This window comes from Camelina sativa, chromosome 12 (assembly GCF_000633955.1).
Source record: "Camelina sativa cultivar DH55 chromosome 12, Cs, whole genome shotgun sequence".
In the NCBI taxonomy this organism is placed as follows: domain Eukaryota; kingdom Viridiplantae; phylum Streptophyta; class Magnoliopsida; order Brassicales; family Brassicaceae; genus Camelina; species Camelina sativa.
This window is the reverse complement of record NC_025696.1, coordinates 8,355,428-8,376,874: the sequence shown is the minus strand read 5'-3', so window position 1 is coordinate 8,376,874 and position 21,447 is coordinate 8,355,428. Positions and strand designations below refer to the sequence as shown.

Here is a 21,447-nt window from a genome sequence, read left to right as displayed (position 1 = left end):
GCCATAAGCTCGATATGAAGCCGCTCGATACATACAGGTTTGGTTTCTCTCAAGAGGAAGTGGGGAAACCCCATTGCTCATGGAAGTGGTGCTATCAAGGTTAGTAAGATGCTTTTGGAAACTCAGTTAATACATTATTGTGGATATTCTCCTGCACACATTCAACTCTGACTATAATCTGGATATAGTATGGAATTCTCTTCATGATAAATCTCTTTTATTACTCTCAAACACGATCACAAATATATATGCAATAAATTACAAGACAAAGAGTGTTGACCAATGAGGGACAAAACTTCTTATGCCTAAGAACTGTAACCAACGTGTCAGTTCCATACGCGTTGGTGGAACTGACTAGACGGACCATGTCTCTGCTTGGACATCAAACCAATATAATAGTTGATACAATCAGTCATTCATAATCTGTCTTCCCTGCAGATAGTTAATAGAGCCTGAGAGCCAGATGCCTTGATGCTATTGACGAGCTCTCAGTAGAACAAAACAAACAGGAAGAACTCTTGCCACTCGGCGAAGAAGAGATTTTGACAATGATGAGGAACTAGGGCTCTGTTTGGAGCCTCAAGACAAAATGACAGTTGGTTCCGTTGACCACTTCCATACTTTAACTTGACCACTTCCATCGCCAGTGAAAAATATGCCCCCGGGGCCTATCTGGATCGACCGAATCTCTTGCTTTGCCAAAATTTTGCCCCTTTCCGTAAACCTTACACAAGAACAAAGAACTAAGCTTTTGAAAGTAAAAGATAACTGTAGACTCATGAAACAAACAGCATTAGAAGGACTTACGATGGCAAGTCATACAGGTGCAATGAATTGTCATTGCACGAACATAACAGTACTGGCTTGGCTTCTGCATCATGGACGCCACAGAGAGCTAACACGCCCTAAATCCAAATAGCCATTGAGAACTCGTTAATTACATATAGATTGAACCAAAAGAGAAGATAACATTTCACTAAAAACGCAAAGAACTGTACATATTCTTCTTTGTGAGTATATGTCACTTCTAAGTTTCCACCTTCAGTAGCAGCCCATATCTACAGCGGACAAAAAACAGCGAATAATGTCATATTTAGGAATTGAGCCAGGTCAGATAAAATATCTAGCGAGTTGAAAACGAACCTTGACAGTGTTGTCCAATGAACATGACAGAAGAAATTGATCCCAGCAAATGAGAGACATGACAACTGAAGTATGCTCTGTAAGCGTTTGTATACACTGCAGATTATCTAGGCTCCAAACCTGTTAAAACAGATAAGGCAGACCAATTAGCTCAAAAATATTAACAAAAAATGGGGTTTTAATTCACGAATGAATAGGCACTACTTGCTTTTATAACATTGTCCATGGCACCAGAATAGAGTCTGTTTGCTCCAACATATAAAGAAACAACTGCAAGGGTGTGGCCCTTTAGTGATGCAGCTGGATCAAAACAGCTAGTGGTACTATTGTATTTCCAAACTAAAATAGAGCCATCCTGCACAGACAGTGATATATCCTTGTAAGAAGACTATTTAACCTAACCAAAATCCAATAGAACAGTAGATTTCTATAATAGAGGTGTGTTTTCCTAGAGACGAAACAAAGGTACACTTAATGATAATTCAGGTGGGGAAAAAAAAAGTATACACATGACGCTAAAGCACAATTCTACTCCAAGGCCTTAAGAGAAGAAGAAGTTTCAAAGTATTTACTTGTGTGCCAGCGAACAACAGATCAGTACCAACAACCAGTGAATATACTTGGCCAACAGGTCCAGTGAGACTCAGGTCTGCATTGCTTTGGATATTCCACGCCTGCATTTATATATATGGATCAAAAATCTATGTCCGTAATAGTAATAAACTCAACAGGATAGGGACAACAAAAGTGATTCTCAGTATACATGGAAAGATTTAACAGTTAAGGAACCATGCAAATAAATCAAACTCTAAACTTACCTTAACAAGATTTGGCATGCCAAGCAATAGCCAGGGGCCTTCACTAATCATGCAGCCAACTTCCCCACCAAGATTGAGTAAACCTGTACACTATATCATAGGAAAACAATACTAGAGCAATAAGCACGTTAAAAAAAAAGTCAACCTAAACATTTGTTTATCAAGATAGTGTTTTAAGTTCACTAAATAAACAACATAAACAGGGGGTTATGCAGAGTGATAGGCTAAAATGGCATATCTTGGTCGGGTAGTAACTAAGCAATAACAAGTATCTAATAGAATGTTTTAAACAACAGCTATGGAAGGAAACTCAATCAAAGAACAACAAAAGATGCGATATGAATAATTAGCGGCAAATGAAAACCTGTCCTGAAGCACAATCCCATATCCGCACAGTTTCATCTTTACTCGCAGTGTAAAGCTTATCGGATCCAGACGGCAAAGCAATCCCAGTGACAACCTACTCAAAGAAAACAGAACAAAAAAAAACACCATCAACATCGCCACACCAACAAGCACAAGAGTACAGCACCACTAAATTATAAGAAGAACGCCAATAACTTCGTCCTACCTTCTGATGCCCATCTAGCTGAGTCAACAATGAGAAACCATCCCCTTTGCTCCAACAATGCAAGTATCTACATTTATCACCGTAAGGACAATTCCCATCAACCCAAAACTTGCAAAGCTTCTCCGTCTTAGTCACAGTTCTTCTGTTCCCACCAAATCTCTCCCAGGTCTTATTAGCACTCCCGCTGAACCCAGGCCCTCTCCGATGACTCGGACCCGCAAAACCAGATTCATCAGCGACCCTTTTGTTCGTAGACGAAGACGAAGTTGCGACAGGACCAGGACCCGGCAATTCTCTATGCAGGTACGGGCAAGGGTAGCGATTGCACCGTCCAGCTCGCCAGTGGAAACAAACCTTCTGATTCGAGTCCGTCTTGGGACGATTCGAGTTGCCACCACCGCCGCCTAGTCTATGAAAGACTCTCTTGTTTCCTCCGTTCATATCTAAATCCATCGAATTGGATTGGATTCTCTAAATTAGACTCAGAAGTTAGAACACTCGGAATTGGATTATCCTGTAAACGTTGCAACGGATCATTACTGTTCAAATTACCAAATCCGATCATTAAAAAGACAAGCGCGAAAATCGAATGAAACCCTAACTAGATTACCTCTGTGAATCTCTCACAAAGGATGTTTCTTTTGATGAATCAAAAATTGGAAAAGAGATTGAAAGAAGCGAAGCAGCTTCGGATTTTTTTTAATCTTCGGACCTTCTTTGGAGAAGATGATAGAAGAAGTGAAATAATATAAGATCAGTCCACGTCAGCTTCACATCGATGGTTGTTAAATTTCGAAATGTCAAAATCATAATTACTATTATCTTTTGTGGGTAAAGTTGTAGATTGGATAACACAGGAACCAGTATTTATTTGTTGTAGAGTCATTTGTTACAAGTTACATTTATGTTGTAATAATCTACACTCTTGTATAAGGAAACTCTAGGAGTAATCAAAATTACTCAAAGGCTAGCCTCTGAGTGCCAACAAGTGAAGCATATGATCCATTTTGCGCCACCAATTCAGAATGTGTTCCTAGCTCTATGATCTTTCCATCAGAGCATACTGCAATCTGATGCGCGCTCTGGACTGTGCTCAATCTGTGAGCGATCACTAGTGTTGTCCTGTCTTTCATCAGGCGGTTCAACGCACTTTGGACTAAGCGTTCGCTCACTGCATCAAGCGCACTTGTGGCCTGCAACAAGAAAGCAAGAGAGAATGAGTAGAGCCGTACAACTAGATGAGTGCTTAAAAGTAATTCGCTCTTTCTGCGTTTCTAGGATTGCATTAGAAATGGTTCTGAATGTAGCATGGAACACTGTTTGTGTTTTTGAATGAATATGCGTCTAGGCTTTTAGCAAAGCAAAAAATTACATCAATGGAAATACTATTAAAATAAGAGTCTCTCACCTCATCGAGAATCAAGATGGGGGCATTCTTCAGCAGAGATCTAGCTATGGCAACTCTCTGACACGTTGATAAACAAGCTTTTCAAGCGGTAGCAAAAGACTATAAGCAATCAAAAAACACGTAGCTCTTAATGTTTTTATACCTGTCTTTGTCCTCCACTAAGCAAGCCTCCTCTTTCACCAACCAGTGTATCGTAGCCCTATACACAAACACCAGTATTGCTCAGAAGAACTCAAGTACATTTGCCAGGAAGAACAGGTGAGTTGTTGCACACGAGGCGAACCTGAGGAAGTGAGATTATGAAGTCATGAGCGTTGGCAGCTTTGACTGCCTTAATGATGTCGTCCTTGGACACATGAGCATTGGGGAGACCATATGCAATATTTTCGGCCACGGAGAGAGAAAAGAGAACAGGTTCCTGAATCACACATAAATATAACCTTTTAAAAAAGAGAAAAAAAAACAAATAATGCTACCATGCCTGACCCATAGACGTTATGTATACAGACCTGATTCACAATTGAAACAACCCTAGCCCATTCACTCTTGTCAAACATCCTCACATCCTCTCCACCCACAGTAATGCGTCCTTGTGTTGGCTGCGAGAATTGGAAAATTCAACATATAAGCATGATGTAATAGTGGCTTTGAACTTTAGTCTTAATCTCATAAATTAACCTCATAAAAGCGTGCCAATAACTGTACAACAGTACTTTTTCCCGCACCACTAGAGCCAACAAGAGCAGTTACGGTACCAGAATTCAACGTCAAACTGAGCCCATCAAGAACTTTCACGTCGGGTCGTAGAGGATAAGCAAAATGTACATCTACACTAGACAAAATAGAACATGGAAAAAGCCATGATTAGAAATGGTAAAATCTACAGCTAACCTTAAAAAGTTTAAGAGGGGCAGGGGACTCTTGAAGTAAGATAATACTGTATGAGGTTTTTCTTGGTCTGATTTTACCTTCAAGACAGACATCTCCTGCCCATGTTAGGGTACGTAGATTGTTAGTTGATTTCAGGTCTGACATGTAGTAATTATCGAGGTGACGGACATTCACATTTGGGCCAGAAGACAAAAACAATCTAAGGTTTTCATCTTGGACTTTCTTTGTATGTATATCTCTTTCTAACCCGTAGGCAAGAGCCTCATCAATATCAACCGCGTTTAAAATGGAATTGATCCTGTCAACAGCAGCAAAAGTCCCACGTAGATCTCCAAACGTGTTTACAAGCCCTTGGACCTGGAATACAGAATACTGATTATTGTAAACCAACCAAATGACAAGTATGGCATATGGATAACGGTAAATGCTGTGTAGATAGAGGTACTAACAGCAAATGTCAGAGTAAATGTGTATCCAATGAAAGAAACAACTGTTCCAACAGCGAGTTCACCCTGCGTAGGAGAAAATTTCAAGAATAAGAACCAAGAAATATGAAGTGACATAAGAAACTACACAAAAGATAGATACGAGAGATTAATTCTTTAGCTTTGATGATTTAAATTTTAAGAAGTTAGTAACTTTACGCTAGCTTATAACATCTATAATCATTCCAGAATGACAAGTAACACAAACTTCTGTTAAAGAAATTCATCAGACCATGTTTTCTCTCTAAGTGTTACTTGCCAAGAAGCTTTATTTCAAGTTCAGTGATCAAAATGGTAATCACAAAGTCTTACAGGCTGGCATATCTTACCGTCTTCACCTTACTTCCCCCAAGACAGTAAAGAGCCAACAGTGATATATAAACAGCAACTCTTGTTATAGATTCATTTATCGATTTAAAAGTACCAAGCTTTAAGCCGCTACGCTGGAAAGCAAGAATCTGTATACCAAACAGGAGGTTAGAATAATATATCATGGAACAGTTCGAAAAGTAAGAATTCTGAAATTAGACCTGGCTACCGAGGAGAGACATCTGACGTTTTTCACCACTGAATGATCTTACCTATAAAGAGAGACAAATTACTTTGTGTCTTCAAAGGCAAAATTAACGCTTCTATAGTTAAGATAATCTGCCTAAATCATAAGAACTCACAGTTCGGATTGCAGAAAACGTTTCTGATACACAATCAGACATGGTTGCTTGGGCTAATCCATGTGCTTTATAAACCGGAGCAGTCGACCTCTTGTATACAGCTTTTGAGATTTGACCGAGTGAGCAGATGTAAAGGTAAGCAAAATGACCAAAGTGATTACCATAAAGAAAAGGTCTAGAAGAAACGATAGGACATAGAGGATTTACCAACTAAAACTGAAACAGCAAGCATCAATAGACCAAGCACAGGTGCTAGTTGAGGAGAAAGAGTAAAAAGAATGCAGATTGTTCCAAAAACCTACAAAAGGGATAATACATTAGTTAACGGTCCATAAGTCGATGTGGAACATTTTGTATTTTACACAAAGTACCAAGAGCTTTAACTTTTTTTTTTTAAACATCTGCTTTGATTTAATTTGCTTGTAAGAGGTTATACAATGTAAGGCTGATACAATGAAGCTTGGAACATAGTAATGGAAATGATAAGTACCAAGAGCTTTAACTATTTTAGAAGTGGCTCGCATCTTTTGTTATTTGCAGAAAAATTCTAAAACTTTAGATATTCTATATAGTGCCAATAATTAATTATCTTATTTACAAAAACTGACGGAACTTTGGATATTTACCAAGCGTCCCTGACTTTTGTTATTTGCTAAAGCACCATAAACTGTTGCTATCAAGTATCAACCAATCTGGAACTTTGGATATTTACACAAGTGTCTATAACTTTGGATATTTAGTCACGGAAATGCCAGAATCATTTAACTTTTTACAGGTGAGCCCAAACTTTATGTTTTTACTTAATATTCTATGTTATTTTTTTATTTTTTGTTACGTATAAGGAGACCGAGATTATATATACTGCACTCAAAAACACTTTCATTTGAAAACATCCTTACTGAATCATTTACATTCGTTTTTCACACTACCCACAAAAACAAAGATCCGTTCTATAAAAGGATCTAAAATATAATACCAAAAACGGAACAAAAACAAAATAATAAAAATTTAATAACTCCATAGCGACAACAAGTCATCATCGCCGTCGACAACATAATTTTGATTCCATTGTACGGACGGCGGTGGTAAAAGCATCCCTTCGGCCATATTAGCCAACAAACGCGGCATCCCGAACATGTCCTCATCGTCCATATAAAACACATCGCTATGTTCCGGCGCTACGATAGCTTCCACCATCGTCTCCTCCATGTCAAAGCCATGATCAGTCGTCGTCGTCGTATCACACATATCATCTTGAAAAGCCAACGCAGCTTCAGCAGCCGCCTTCTGAATTTCCTTGGCGGATGTTGACTCCGGGATACGTAGCCGCCAAGCCGAGTCAGCGAAATTGAGACAACTGACCTACCACGGAGGGTTATGGCGGCGACGTCGTGAGCACGAGCTGCCATCTCGGCGGTTTGGAACGTTCCTAGCCAAATCCTAGTTTTCTTGTTTGGCTCTCTCAACTCAGACACCCACTTCCCTGAGTTTCTTTGACGAACTCCTCTGTAAACCGGGTGACGAGTCTCGCGAAACTTCTTCCGACCCGCTGGTTTCTTGGGACAGCTCGTTGCAAGCGTCGGAGAGTAATCTCCTCCGCCTGATGAAACCGAAGACTCGTAATCGGAGCCGCCAAACATTTCAGAGAAAGCAGAGAATGATGAGTTCATTGTTGGAAATTGGAATACTCTGTTTCAAATATATATATAAAAAAAAAAACTGGATAAGATTCTGAGTAGAGTATAACTAGAGAAGATCTATATCTCTTTTTTTCGTAATGTTTTTGATAAGAAAAAATAATATTTATTTCCTCTCTTATCCTATGTGGATTTTGTAGTCTGAAGATTTTTATAGAAAAGTTAGGAGTGAGAGCTTGCTTGTTTTATATTAACCCGATTGGCAAAGATATATTTTGCCTATTTGGATATATGTGGGGTCGTACACGGAGTTTCTGCTCCCGTGAATGAATGCCACGTTGATAAGACACAGCTAAGCTGATCCCACGGTTTTGTAATTGTTTAGACGGTTAATGGCTAAAAATACGCCGCGTGTCCTTTGACCCATTTTGGGGAAGTTTCTGACCTTCACTCGTTATATGCCTTTATGAGTTCTTTAATTTATGTATTGGATGAAATATGAATGTGTGGCTGATGTTTATTGTGTACGATAACCATTATTAAATATTACCTTTTTCTATTCATAGTCTCTCTTTTTATTAAAATAATGATAGAGGTAAAGATCTCTGAGTAACGAAACGAGATATTTTGAAATGCTCTTCTTCTTTATGTCTTATCTCCCTGGACATATAAATATCGTGCATTTGCAACTACTTCTAGAGAGTATGGTGAGACTATATATTTGTGTCCTAATATTTAGGGTCCGAATGTTAACAACGGATTTGGTAGTGCGGAACTAATAATTTGATAGTGCGGTACGGTTCAACTGCGGTTTGTGCGGGATAAAAGTATTTGCGAGACAAGTGCGGTTTATGCAAAATAAGCGGTACATAATAATGTTTGATTGGTGAAAAAAACTATTAGCGGTATTGTTAATAAGAAATAATTTCAGTTGTTAATCAGAATTTTTTTAAACATATATTTTTCTTTAAAATTAAAAATAATTTATGTTTTAAACATAATTAAATTGGATTCAATTTAATTTTTTTCTTATATGTTTTGTTCTTATAATTTTCAGATAATTATAAACTTTATATACCTAAGTTATTATGATGAATACATATTGCTAAATGAATTTTTAAAAAATCAATCATAAAGAATAAAAGCTTTAGATACCTAAACTGTATTTTTTAAGAAAAATTAAATATAAGTGAAAACTAAGAAAAATTACATTTAATCGGTTTACTGTTTACCAATCTAACATTGACCAGCTAAACCTGAAATTAAACCATTTACACCCAATTTCCTTTTTTTTGATCAAACCGTTTATAGCCAAATAAATAAAGAAATTATTTAATATCTGGTCAAGAGTGGAAAGGTGCTGCTGAACTCACTGCTTACAAAGCTGCTCAGGTTTTGATCTCATTTCTCCGATCTGTTTTCGTTTTGACTTGATTTTGTTTGATTTAGGTTTGTGAGATTTTGGCTTTGTTTTGGTTGTGCAGGACATTGCTAACTCTGAATTGGCTCCTACTCATCCGATTCGTCTTGGTCTCCTCTCCGCTCCGATAGCCAAGTCCGATCTGCTTCATAATGAGAGCTTATAGTCTTTGATTATATCTGAATCGAGTTCATACCACAATTCTTTAGCCATTAAAATCACTAAATTCATCGTTGAATCGACTTGATGGTTTGGGTTGATTATTTTTTAGGTTTGTAAATTGTTTCTCCATGTATAAAATAAGTATTATTTTAATATTAAAAAAAAAACTGTACTGTGGTTTTCAGAAAAACGCTGGGTAAAAGAGGGTGGATGTTCAAAAGGCGGTCCAACACATGATCTGTAGGACAAATCCGCAAATCTTTAATTTTTTTTTTTTGTTGAAAAAACGCAAATTTGTTTAAAACTTGTTGATTGGTGGATGTTGTGCGGTTTTGAAGAAAAACAACTCAAATCCGCTTTTCCTTTGTTACCATTCACTACCTTAGTCAAAACAAATATTTACAACAGACAAAACTTTCATTACACATTATATTAATCGAATCTGGTAAGAGATCTTATAATTTCAATCTAGATTAAGGACAGAAATAGATAAAACACTGTTTAAGAATAGTCATAAAATAAATGACTATTTTAGAGGATTGATTAGGCTTGTAATTTGTAATTTTGTAATCAGATGAACTATAGGGAACCAGCTTAGGTATACATATAGGAGTATCATTTTGGAAAAACCCCTGGTAATTCTTCTCCATCAATTCGCTATTGGTATTGTAAGCTGTTTAGAGCAAATAATTTACCTCCGCCGGTTGTATATCTATATACTTTCGCCGAATAATCATATATATATGCACAAGTGGTAGTAGTGGATCTTAATCTTAATATAAGTAAGCTTAAGGTTACTTGACACTTATAAGTTATAAGAGGTGTTGTTTAACAAATTGAGGCGTAGGGACACCGGACATTGACGTTAATTATAAACTAAAGAAAAATAACTTGTTAAGGCAAGGATCAGACCGACCGATACAGAAGCTTATACATCACTCTCAAATCTCAATATAGTTTCTTTTTCTTTTTCTTTTTTTGTGCAAAAAACAATAGCTATAATAATATCTCAATTCTCAACAAACATCAATAAAAATATCTTCGCAATAAACGTTTCTGTCGTTACCTCTCACTATCAAGTCTTCCATCCCCCACGTTATTTGACATCTTCTGAGATATAAGACAAGGAGTGGTGGTGGGCGGAGAGAGTGGTAAGGTACACAAAACGACATAAATAAACTATAAATTAATTAATTAGTTGCTGAAATAGAAAGTAAAAAAAAACTTGAAAACGACGTGATATGGGTTACGGTACACCGCAGCGAGCCACGTAAGGAACCACTGAAAGGGGGGAAAGCTCCATTGCTCTTTTGTGGGACCTACCTTGCTGTTTTTGGTGTGTACGGACTACTAATGGAGGTTTTTGCTGAATCAGTTGTTTCGGTTTTATAGTCCAGTTTAGGAAACGTTGGACCAGATAATGTCTGAGACCTCTTTATTTTTTAATGTAATTGTTTAATTAGAGTTGTGTGATAATCCTTTGTTAATTTCAGATGTCTGCGTCATTTTTTTTTGTTGCTTCCGTCATTATTTGTATTCCTTATCCTATTCCAATTGTTGATTCAGATGAAATTTTTTTGATTCCAAAAGGTTACTTGCAATTAAGAAAAATCCAGCCAATACTTAGTCATTTACACTCGTTTCTCACAAAAATGAAGGATCCATTCCAAATAAGGATCCAAACTAAATAAAAATATCATAACACTAAAAATGGGGGATCATGAAAAAAAAAAAATAGAAGGTTTAATAACTCCAAAGAGACACATCATCATCGCCGTCGATACCATAATTGTGATTCCATTGTACGGAAGGCAGCGGCAAAAGCATCCCTTCGGCCATACTAGCTAACAAACTCGGCATCCCAAACATGGTCTCTTCATCAATATAAAACCCTTCGGTCTGTTCCGCCGTCACAATAGCTTCCACTAATGTTTCTTCCATGTCAAGGCCATGATCAGTCGTTGATTCACTCATCATCTCTTCCTGAAAAGCAAGCGCAGCTTCAGCGGCCGCCTTTTGGATTTCCTTGGCGCATGTTGACTTCGGTATTCTTAGCCGCCAAGCCGAGTCAGCGAAGTTTAGACAAGCGGATCGGCCACGGAGGGCTATAGCGGCGACGTCGTGAGCACGAGCTGCCATCTCTGCCGTTGGGAAAGTTCCGAGCCAAATCCTAGACTTCTTGTTTGGCTCTCTCACTTCACAAACCCACTTACCGGAGTTTCTCCGACGAACTCCTCTGTAAATTGGGTGACGGGTCTCACGAAACTTCTTCCTACCCGCTGGTTTCTTGGGACAGCTCGTCGCAAGCGTCGGAGAATAATCTCCTCCGCCTGATGAAACCGAAGACTCGTAATCGGAGCCGCCAAACATTTCAGAGAAAGCAGTGAATGATGAGTTCATTGTTTGGTATTACTCTGTTTCAAATAATCTGGATAAGGTTTATAAGTAGAGATAGTAACTAAAAAAGATCTCTGTTTTGTTAAAAATAAATTTCTCTTTCTCTCTCTTTTCTTGTCAGGTGTGATTCTTTTTTAAGTTTGTTGTAGTTAAAGAAAAGTTGGAGTGAGGAGCTTTATATTGGCCTTGAGACATTTAGATATTTTAGGGGCAAAACAGAGAAAGGCGATAACACGGAGTTTAATTGTGTCTCTGAGAACGCCACATGGATAAGACACAGCTAAGCAATCCCACGGTTCTGTTTTAATGAGTTGTTTAGGCTGTTACTCACTCACTGTCTGACATGTGTCCTGTGACCCTTCTTGACAAGACTTTTTTGACTCTTCACTCGTTTATTATTATACCTTTATGATTATGAGTTTTTTTAACCTCTCATCGTGTGAATGTGTGGCTGTTATGTATCTTGGTGTACTAACCGTTATATTCATTATTATATTCCTGAATGTAGAATTTGTCGTTAATTGTCACCCGTCCAATAGACATAAAATATCTGCATAACACGATATTCTTAGATGCTCTTTTTTATTTTATTTTGGTTTTTTTTTTCCCTTGACATTTTGTACATTGCAAATTCTTCTAGAATATGAATAGCAAGACTAGATATTTGTGTACAACAGTTAGCTAACTATATTTATAATAAAATATACAAAATTATATAATATAATGATTTCACTCGTTTAAAAATTAAATTGATCAAATTTGGTAATGAACATGTATGAAATAATGTCATGCTCATGCCAAAAAAAAGTGATAACCATTAGATAACCATATGGATTTTACTTGTGCGTTGAATGCACCTATAGTTGGACATCGTAAGACTTTCCTTGTATGAAGCTTTGAAAGTCTCTGATTTTTGTTTCAAGTCTGACATCCATGTCAGCGGTAAGAGTCTTCTAAACTCCAAAATACTATTTCTACCACAACCACCTAGACCTTTTGGTGGACAAAAGAATACTCCGGTATGATCAGTATACCATCGAACCAATTGGTCAGGTTCTTTTTTGTCCTCAGGATCAGAACTGGAGACCTGTTTTACAACACTCGTACAATGCATATATTCTTTCCTTTGTCTACATATTCCAACATTAACATATCAGCTCTTTGTCAGAGAGAACTTTTACGGATGTCTTCACAGTATTGTAAACACAGATCATAATTGCAATCTTGGGTTGGGCAGCCTTGGTGCAAATCAAAAATTGATGTTGAGCAGTAGCTACTACAACACAAATGGTTCTCCGTAAGATCAAATTAAACTGAACTGAAAATCATAATTTCACAGCCTAGATTTAATCATATAATGAAGTAAGCCATAACATAGTTTTTTTATTACAAATATTTTGAAATGAGGCTGTGTTAAATGGTTTTTAAGATTGACTAAGAAGTGTACAAAGTTGTGAAATATGGTTTTATAAAAATTTAGATTTGTAATCGGTAAACTATAAGGAAGCTGAGATAGTATAAATTTGGGAAAACCCTAAATGGTTAACTAAATCATCATTATTTTATAGGCAACAGAAGTAATGACATCTCCAAAAATCTAAATTGAGTGATCTCCTTGTTTTTCTTTTTGGGATAGAAAATAGTTTTACATTGTAATCACTATAAATTATATACATTACGAAATTTGTAATTTTCTACTATAACTTTTAAAAGATGTTATGAAAGCTATGAAAATTGTATTTAGAATTTTAAGTATATATATATATATATATATATTTTGGTTCCATAGAGACTTGAATTCAATTAAACTAAATAACATAACATTTTTATCAAATCGCAAAAAAAAATTAAACAGAAAAATTAATTGCATAATTAGTCATTTTTCTTTAATATTCTCTACATCATGCATTGACAAAAGGTGGGGTGTGTTGGATTTAGGAGACAAAATAGAAAAGTGTTTGAGTAAGTGACAAAAGAAGAATATAGCAACTAGCAAGCATGCAATAAAAGAACATTTTGCATTAACTTGATCACAATTCTCAACCTCCTCTCTCACTCTAAACTAGTTTCTCTCTCTCTCTCTTCTCTCTAGCTACTAATGGTGGCAAACTCCTCCTCCTTCAGGCACCACACCTCCTCACACGGAGGAGTTTCTTCCTCCTCTCTTATCTTATTTCCTTCACCAACACCTCTATCTTGGAGTTTCTTCCTCCTCTCTTCTCTTATTTCCTTCGCCAAGACCTCTATCTTGGAGGTTCTTCCTCCTCTCTTTTATTATTTCCTTCACCAACACCTTTACCTTGTGATCCTCTTCTCTTCAATTACTTCTCCTCTACCTTCCCTTACCGGAAAACTCGTTGCAAATCATGATGAGTTGAATTTCTCGTTCAGGTACTCCGGTAACCCTTTTGATCACATACTTATTTATTTGCTCCATTTGAATGTTTTATATCCAGTTATCCAATTATCAACACCTTTTTCTCATTACAATAGACAATCTAAAATCATGTGTTCGATCCATCTCTTCGCTATTGATTTAATAGTGATCTTGGTTAAGCAAAAAAAACACACACACACACAATTTTGTAAAAGTAGACAATCAAGATTCATTTTGAAGTTAAAAAAAAAAAAACATATTACTCAATCGATTCATTCTGAAGTTCAAAAAAAAAAAAAAACATATTAATCAATCGATTTTATCTCGTACCCGGTATCCCTAATCAAATACTTCTCAAGTATAAAACTATAAAAGTAGTATAGTATATATTTTACGTACTAAAAGAAATAATTTTCCTTTTTATACACAAAAAATAAAATTTGAAGTACTCTGCCCAATGTCACATAAAAAATCATCTGCCGAATAATCGTTTGCGCAAGTGTTCTCTCTTACAACACAGTCAGCTTAATTGCTTAGGTTTTTCGTTGGCGTCAGCATGATTGATTGGTTACGTAAGTCTAACAGGTGTTTGGCAAAAGTAGCGTAGGAATATCCAGTTTAATAAACTAAACAAAAACATGTAAGTGAATTATTAAGCCAAGGATTAGACTGATACAATAATGCCTACAAAATATCTCAAATCTCAATAATACGTGTACCTAATATCTCAAGTCAAATCCAATAAGAGCTATATAATATCAACGTATGCCTAATATAGTTATATCCTCAAGTCAAATCCAATAGAGCTCTAAAATATCAGTATATATTATTATTCGCTTCCAAAAAACGTCTCCGTCGTTGGCCTATCACACTCACGACTCCCACGTTTTCTTAGATATTTTGGAGAAGCAAGACGACAAAGAGAGACATGGTCAAGAAATAAAACAACAAAATACTATTAATAGAAAATAGAAAGTAAAGGTTGAACTGACGTGACACGTGGTGCGAGACTCCACAGCGAGCCACGTAGAAGGTGGGCGAAGAGTGGAAGGTATTCAGGTAGGGACAGTGTATCCGCGGTGGAGCCACGATGTTAAGATTTTGATTGGCCCATGCGCTATCTTGTGGGGACTATCATCCTTTCTTTGGAATGTGGACTTATTTTAACATTTGGTTGTCGTACGGACATGTTATTTTCGGTTTAGTTGAATCGGTTTTTCTGTTTCAAACTCTATTTTAGGAAACGTTTTTTTAAAATCACATTCTTTAGCGGATTGGAATGGAATTTTTTGTAGCATTTTTGTTGGTAGATTCGACATGCCACTACTTTATGAATATTATTATGTAGCTTTTGGTAGCTAAAGCGTAAGTCTCTAAATCATTCACGGGGTATGTGTTGATATAACACAACGCCAATATAATCCACGTGTAATGATTATGGCCACACATTCTGCTTTGAAAGCAACTATTCGACTTTAAAATTTGGAAAAATGTTTGTCAGCTACTTGAAGTATACTCCAACACATAGCCACACATACAAACAATATAAATGTTTTCTTAACTACGTCAACTATTGTCATCACATAAGGACATCCATAAATAAATATAGGTTATGTGTACAACACCATAAACATTCAGTTCTGGTGGTTGGTTCGCCGGAATCCGGCATTGACCAGTGTTGACCGACATTGACCAGTTTTAACCGACATTGACCAGAGTTGACCGGCGTTGACCAGAAAATATATTCCAAAAAAAAAAAAGTTTATTTTTTCCTAAAAATAAGAATTTTTTTCATGTATTTTTGATAAATAAATAAATAAAGATAAATGATTTTTATAATTTACAAAAACAAAATATAACAACCAAAAGTTATACAACAAAATTTTATGTGTAGTAGATTTTTTCATAAAACTATAACAAATATATACCTTTTCCTTTTAACAATCATTTTTTTTTTGTATTTTCAAAGGTGGAGATTTTAAATATATCTTCTTTCTTTTTACTTATTTATAAGATTATGTCATTTAAAATATATCTAAGGCATTGCCAACTATTTTTTTGATTTTACAAAACCAACCTTTGATTTTACAAAATCAACTTTTGTTTTTTAAGTATCTTCTAGATATATGTCTTTCATGTAAATAAATACAATTTTCATTATTTTCTTCCTTTCTTTTTCTTATTAAAAATAAAGAAATAGTTGGCAATGTCTTGGATATATTTCAAATGACATAATCTTATAAATAAGTAAATATATATATATATATTTAAAATCCCCACCTTCGAAAATACAAAATAAAAAATGATTTTTTGAAAAGAAAAGGTATATATTTGTTATAGTTTTATGAAAAAATCTACTATACATAAAATTTTGGTGGTATAGTTTTATTATATTATTTTTTTGTATATTTTATGTATTAACAACATTAGTTACTAAATATACCATAAATTTTGTTTGTCATATAATTTTTAATATTTTTTTGGTATATAATTGTCTTGTATTTTTTTGTAGTATAAATTTTTGTTGTTATATTTTATTTTTGTAAATTATACAAATAATTTATCTTTTTATTTATTTATCAAAAATACATGAAAACAAAAAAAAAATGTTATTTTTAGGAAAAAGAAAAAAAAAATATTTTTTTTTTCTGGTCAACGCTGGTTAAAACTGGTCAATGTCGGTCAACACTGGTCAACGCCGGATTCCGGTGAACCAACCACCAGAACTGAATGTTTATGGTGTTGTATACATAACCTATGTTTGTTTATGGATGTCCTTATGTGATGATAATAGTTGACGTAGTTAAGAAAACATTTATATTGTTTGTATGTGTGGCTATGTGTTGGGGTATACTTCAAGTAGCTGATAAACATTTTTCCATAAAATTTTTCTTGGGGGTTCAACATTTTAACTTATCTGAAACAAATCAGTAGAAAACGATTTCTTTGTATTGAATTATTTATTTTACACTCGTGTCACACAATACGTTACTTAACAAAACAAAAAAAAAACAGCAGCAGAGGATCCATTCTAAAAAAAGGATTTCAAGATTTTAAAAAGATGATAGCACAAACTGGAAATGAATTTCGGATTTTAATAACTCCATAGAGACATTTCAGCATCTCCCTCGCCGTCATAATTGTTATTCCATTGTACAGACGGCGGTGGCAAAAGCATACCTTCGGCCATATTAGCCAAGAAACTCGGCATCCCGAACATTGCCTCCTCGTCCATATAAAACGCTTCGCTCTGTTCTTCCGTTACTACAGCTTCCACAAACGTCTCCTCCATGTCAAGGCCATGATCAGTCGTCGTGATATCACTCTCATTTTGAAAAGCCAACGCAGCTTCAGCCGCCGCCTTCTGGATTTCCTTGGCGCAGGTAGACTCCGGGATTCGGAGCCGCCAAGCCGAGTCAGCGAAATTAAGACAGGCGGATCGGCCACGGAGGGCTATGGCAGCGACGTCGTGAGCACGAGCTGCCATCTCGGCGGTTTGGAATGTTCCTAGCCAAATCCTAGATTTCTTGTTTGGCTCTCTCACTTCACACACCCACTTACCAGAGTTTCTCCGACGAACTCCTCTGTAAATTGGGTGACGAGTTTCACGAAACTTCTTACGACCAGCTGGTTTCTTTGGACAACTCGCCGCCAGCGTCGGACAATAATCTCCGCCTGATGAAGCCGGAGACTCGTAACCGGAGCCAAACATTTCAGAGAATGAGTTCATTGTTGCAATACTCTGTTTGAAATAATCTGGATAAGGTTATTAGTAACTAAAAGATCTCTCTGTTTCTATTATTAGTAAAACATCTCTGTTTCGTTTAAAATATTTATTTTTTATATTTTCAGGTGGAATTAATGTTTGTAGTTAAAGAAAAGGTGGAGTGAGAGTTCGTCTTTATATTGGCCGGAGAGAATAGATATTTTATGGACAAAAATGAAAGAAGAACACGAAACTTCTGTCTCTGGGAATGCCACGAGTACAAAACACAAACTAAGCATTCCCACGGTTCTGTAAAAATGAGGTTTTCGGGTTTTACTCACTAAGAGTCTGACATGTGTCCTTTGACCTGTCTGAGAAGGCTTTTGACTCTTCTTCACTCGTTATATCCTTGTGTGGGTTTCCTATACCTTCTATTGTGTGAAATTGTGAATGTGTGTGTGGCACTGTGGTTGTTGTTTTGTGTAGTGTAGGACAACCAATTTATTAAATTATTAACTTCCATGAATAAACTTATTGTCACCCGACTACAAAATAATAGATAGTATAATAAGAATCTTATTATAAGATCCGTAAATGATATTTTATGTGTCTTGTTCTTGGACGTATTCTGCATTGCAACTAAATTGTGCGAGTACTCTAATTAGTTATCAAAAGGCCTACCTTACAAAGGGAAACGGCCGCATCCCCATGCTACGGTTCCCTACGGTCCGAATGGTATGAGTCTCAGATATTTATGTGATCATAATAATGTAAACAATTAAGAACATAATCATTCTTGATTTCATAATTAGATGAATAAAAATCGCTTGTCGGCATGTAACATCTCATATCAAAAAGTGTAATTATAATCATCAATCTTGATAGACGGATAGGACTGAGCATATAAATTTTAATACTGACCCAATAAGATAAAAAAACTCTTTAGCATGACAAAAAATTAACAAGCGACAATTAAATAGTGAATATTAGGAATAGGTGCTATAGAATAACAGTATAAAGAAAAGGGACAAAGATTGGTATGGTTTTTCCTTTTTGTGAATATTCATTCTATAGTAGTTCCTTAAGATTTTTATGGAAGTTATGAAATTTATACTTGAATATATGCGAGAACGCAAGTCAATAAACTAACGGTTTTTGGAGTTTCATCGCATAAATTAGTCAATTCTCTAGAATACGATTTCTACCTGACTGTGTATTGGCAAGTGGCGGGGTGTGTCGGGTTTGGGAGACAAAATGAACAAGTGTTTGAGTACGTGTCAAAAAGAGAATGTGGTCAACATGCAATAAAATCATTTTGCAGGCAATTGATGATCACAACCCTCAGCCTCGTTCCCACTTCAGACTAGTTCCTCTATTTCCTCTCTCTCTAATGGTGGTGACAAGCTTCTCCTCCTACAATTACCATCTCCACCGCTCCACCTCCGCCGGGAGCTTCTCACTTGGAGGAGTTTACCCCTCTCTCATCTTATTTCCTTCATCAACCACCACACCTATCTTCTGATTCTCTCCTCTTCAACTACCTCTCATCCACATTTATTGCCGAAAAACTTGTCGAAAACCACGGTGAGTTGAACTTCACGAGAAGATACTCCAGAAAACCTTTTTTGTTTCAAACTTATAGAGTTATATATCAGCTCCAATTGAGTGTTCTATATCCATTCATGGTATATCTATATATTTTTTTTTTTTTTTGGTCGGATGGTATATCTATATTTTCTTATACCCATTCATGGTATATATATATTTTTTCTTCACAATATATAACTTAATATGGTGATTCAAGTTCAAGATGTCAATTTTTTTTTTCTCTTTACAATATACAATTTTAAAATCATGTGTTTCCCCTTCACTTCGCCGCTTAGTTAATAATTCAAAAAAAGAAAAAATATATTTATTAAGCAGACAATTTAGATTACTTCTGAAGTCAAGATTAAAAACATGTTCTTGCAATTGTATTTTATCTCCAGTCAATGCTTCTTAAAGTACTAATTAAAGTAGTAAAAAAAAAACAACCTTCGGCCAAAGAATCATCTGCACAAAAATGAGGCTTAAGAATGTTTAACATGTGTTTGTGTAACAAAACTAGCGTAGCGACACAACAACTTGTGTTTGTGTAAGGGGCTGTTAAACCATCGACTATTTTAATAAACTAAATAAAAATATACTTATAACTTGATTAAGCGAAGGATTAGATTTAGACCGTCGAGTCGTCGACCGATACAATAATTAATACATCTATAAAATATCTTTTTTTTTTTTTTTTTTTTTTTTTTTTTTTTNAGAGATCAAATTCCCTTAAATTAAATCAACTACAAAGTATCTCTCAAAATTTCAATAATAGCTATCAAATATCTTAAAAAAAAACAATAAAATATCTTCATAAAATATTCGTTTAGTAGAACCATCCCTGTGACATCGCACTCTCAAATCTCTCATCGGACGACAACGAGAGGGGAAAAGAGTGGTAAAAGAGCAGTAAACCACAAAATAAGTTTCTAGTGCAAAATAGAAAGTAAAGCTTGAAAGTGACATGAACGTGTTAAGGGAACTCGAGAGCGAGCCACGTATACGTACGCAGTGGCCAGTGGGGGGCAGTGAAGGGAAGGTAGGGACTAGGGACACTACTTTCCACGGTCGAACCACGGTTTCATGATTTCGACTCTCTTTCGTGGACCATCTTTCCGTTTTTGGTGTACGGATGATTTTAGTTGAGCTTTTACTGAATCAGTTGTTGCGGTTTTATACTCTATTTTAGGAAACATTTGTAGAAAAAAAAATATATTCTTTCTTTCTGTAGTGAATCTGACTGGAATTTTTGTTTTGTTTTGTTTTTTGGAGCTTTTTGTTGCTTAGATTCGAGACGACTCTAATTTATGTAATATTTTTTTGTAGCTTTTTGATGCTAAAGTGTAAGTCTGTAATTGAAAGAAGTTATGTATGATCAGATAGTATAATGCAGGGTTTGTAGCATATAATGGAAAGTCGAAACTTCGTTCTCATCCACGTGGTACTCTGATACTGTGACCACATATTCTGCCTTGAAAGCAACTTTTGAAATTATGTGAAGCAAGGAAGAAGAGGAAAACGAATTATTTGTATTAAAATACACTAGGATGTCGGTCCATGCGTTGTCGCACGGGAAAGTAAAAACTTGAAATGATTAACATTGTTAATTTTACATTTCAAGTAAAAAACGGAACAAAACATTTGTTGGATCAAAACATTGCAACTTTATATAAACAAAGAATAACAAAAACAAAAAGGTGTGAAATAAAAATGTGTAAAAATTATTAGATGTGATCTTTGAAACACTGAGGTACAACAAAAAGGTGTAAACATAGAGGTATGAAATAAAAAAGGTGTAAAAATAAATAGATGTGATTTTTGAAACATGGAGGTACAACAAAGAGATGCAAAACTTAAGAGGTATATGGAGACACAACGAAAAGACACAATTAATAATATGTAACTGTTGGGATCATTAATAATTTTAAACCGTTAGATGGAAAAGTGGAACTAATCTCATCTATTGGATTAAAGTTGATACAAAAAGTGGGTTTGCTATTATATATTTAAAAAATTAAAAAAACACTTCAATAAAACAATTCTTCAGTTTTACTTATTAACTTGTAAGTTTTGAAAATACTCAGTAAACAATTTTTTGAAACTTGTTTATGTTGTCCAGAAAAGTTTCTATATAATAAACAAAGAGGTGTAAGACATAGAGGTGTGAAATAAAA

At 35.5% G+C, this 21,447-nt stretch overlaps 4 protein-coding genes, 2 long non-coding RNA genes and 1 pseudogene across 8 annotated transcripts; 2 read left to right on the top strand and 5 right to left on the bottom strand.

Moving 5' to 3' along the window:
* On the bottom strand, positions 196–3,269 carry LOC104730890 (zinc finger CCCH domain-containing protein 48-like). The gene is made up of 10 exons (XM_010450130.1): positions 3,143–3,269; positions 2,533–3,046; positions 2,326–2,421; positions 1,962–2,051; positions 1,716–1,817; positions 1,352–1,498; positions 1,144–1,263; positions 999–1,058; positions 808–905; positions 196–724 (listed from the first exon to the last, which is right to left on the bottom strand). Exons 2-10 carry the CDS (start codon positions 2,983–2,985, stop codon positions 580–582), a joined length of 1,311 nt encoding a protein of 436 aa, XP_010448432.1. The 5' UTR covers positions 2,986–3,046; positions 3,143–3,269; the 3' UTR covers positions 196–579.
* Positions 3,382–6,287, bottom strand: LOC104730889 (ABC transporter B family member 28). The gene is made up of 12 exons (XM_010450128.1): positions 6,195–6,287; positions 5,988–6,088; positions 5,847–5,897; positions 5,646–5,774; positions 5,281–5,343; positions 4,909–5,188; positions 4,619–4,767; positions 4,450–4,539; positions 4,224–4,358; positions 4,083–4,139; positions 3,941–3,997; positions 3,382–3,725 (listed from the first exon to the last, which is right to left on the bottom strand). Exons 1-12 carry the CDS (start codon positions 6,217–6,219, stop codon positions 3,489–3,491), a joined length of 1,374 nt encoding a protein of 457 aa, XP_010448430.1. The 5' UTR covers positions 6,220–6,287; the 3' UTR covers positions 3,382–3,488.
* On the bottom strand, positions 6,850–7,858 carry LOC104730888 (annotated as a pseudogene).
* LOC104730887 lies at positions 8,932–9,518 on the top strand. 2 transcript variants are annotated; one of them, XR_002034589.1, is made up of 3 exons: positions 8,932–9,016; positions 9,109–9,293; positions 9,392–9,518. It is a non-coding gene; the product is annotated as an uncharacterized LOC104730887 (long non-coding RNA). The 2 variants fall into 2 exon arrangements; XR_002034588.1 differs by lacking the exon at positions 9,392–9,518 and having other exon boundaries at positions 9,109–9,315.
* On the bottom strand, positions 10,802–11,755 carry LOC104730886 (dehydration-responsive element-binding protein 1A-like). Its single transcript, XM_010450126.2, has one exon. The coding sequence runs from the start codon at positions 11,604–11,606 to the stop codon at positions 10,950–10,952; it is 657 nt and encodes a 218-aa protein (XP_010448428.1). The 5' UTR covers positions 11,607–11,755; the 3' UTR covers positions 10,802–10,949.
* Positions 13,643–18,242, top strand: LOC104730885. 2 transcript variants are annotated; one of them, XR_002034600.1, is made up of 2 exons: positions 13,643–13,994; positions 17,833–18,242. It is a non-coding gene; the product is annotated as an uncharacterized LOC104730885 (long non-coding RNA). The 2 variants fall into 2 exon arrangements; XR_758527.2 differs by lacking the exon at positions 17,833–18,242 and adding an exon at positions 14,876–15,337.
* Positions 16,907–17,836, bottom strand: LOC104730883 (dehydration-responsive element-binding protein 1B-like). Its single transcript, XM_010450125.2, has one exon. It carries the CDS (start codon positions 17,708–17,710, stop codon positions 17,075–17,077), a length of 636 nt encoding a protein of 211 aa, XP_010448427.1. The 5' UTR covers positions 17,711–17,836; the 3' UTR covers positions 16,907–17,074.

Bases quoted from the DNA above. Each gene is read 5' to 3' on its own strand.
- LOC104730890 (XM_010450130.1), bottom strand. From the start codon at position 2,985: ATGGATTTAGATATGAACGGAGGAAACAAGAGAGTCTTTCATAGACTA. The intron at 2,422-2,532 runs GTAGGACGAAGT...TTCTTTGAGTAG, and splicing joins AGCTAGATGGGCATCAGAAG to GTTGTCACTGGGATTGCTTT. The intron at 1,818-1,961 runs GTAAGTTTAGAG...ATATAAATGCAG, and splicing joins GCATGCCAAATCTTGTTAAG to GCGTGGAATATCCAAAGCAA.
- LOC104730889 (XM_010450128.1), bottom strand. From the start codon at position 6,219: ATGCTTGCTGTTTCAGTTTTAGTTG. The intron at 6,089-6,194 runs GTAAATCCTCTA...AAATCTCAAAAG, and splicing joins TGCTGTTTCAGTTTTAGTTG to CTGTATACAAGAGGTCGACT. The intron at 4,359-4,449 runs GTCTGTATACAT...TGTGTGATTCAG, and splicing joins TTGTTTCAATTGTGAATCAG to GAACCTGTTCTCTTTTCTCT.
- LOC104730886 (XM_010450126.2), bottom strand. From the start codon at position 11,606: ATGAACTCATCATTCACTGCTTTCTCTGAAATGTTTGGCGGCTCCGAT.
- LOC104730883 (XM_010450125.2), bottom strand. From the start codon at position 17,710: ATGAACTCATTCTCTGAAATGTTTGGCTCCGGTTACGAGTCTCCGGCT.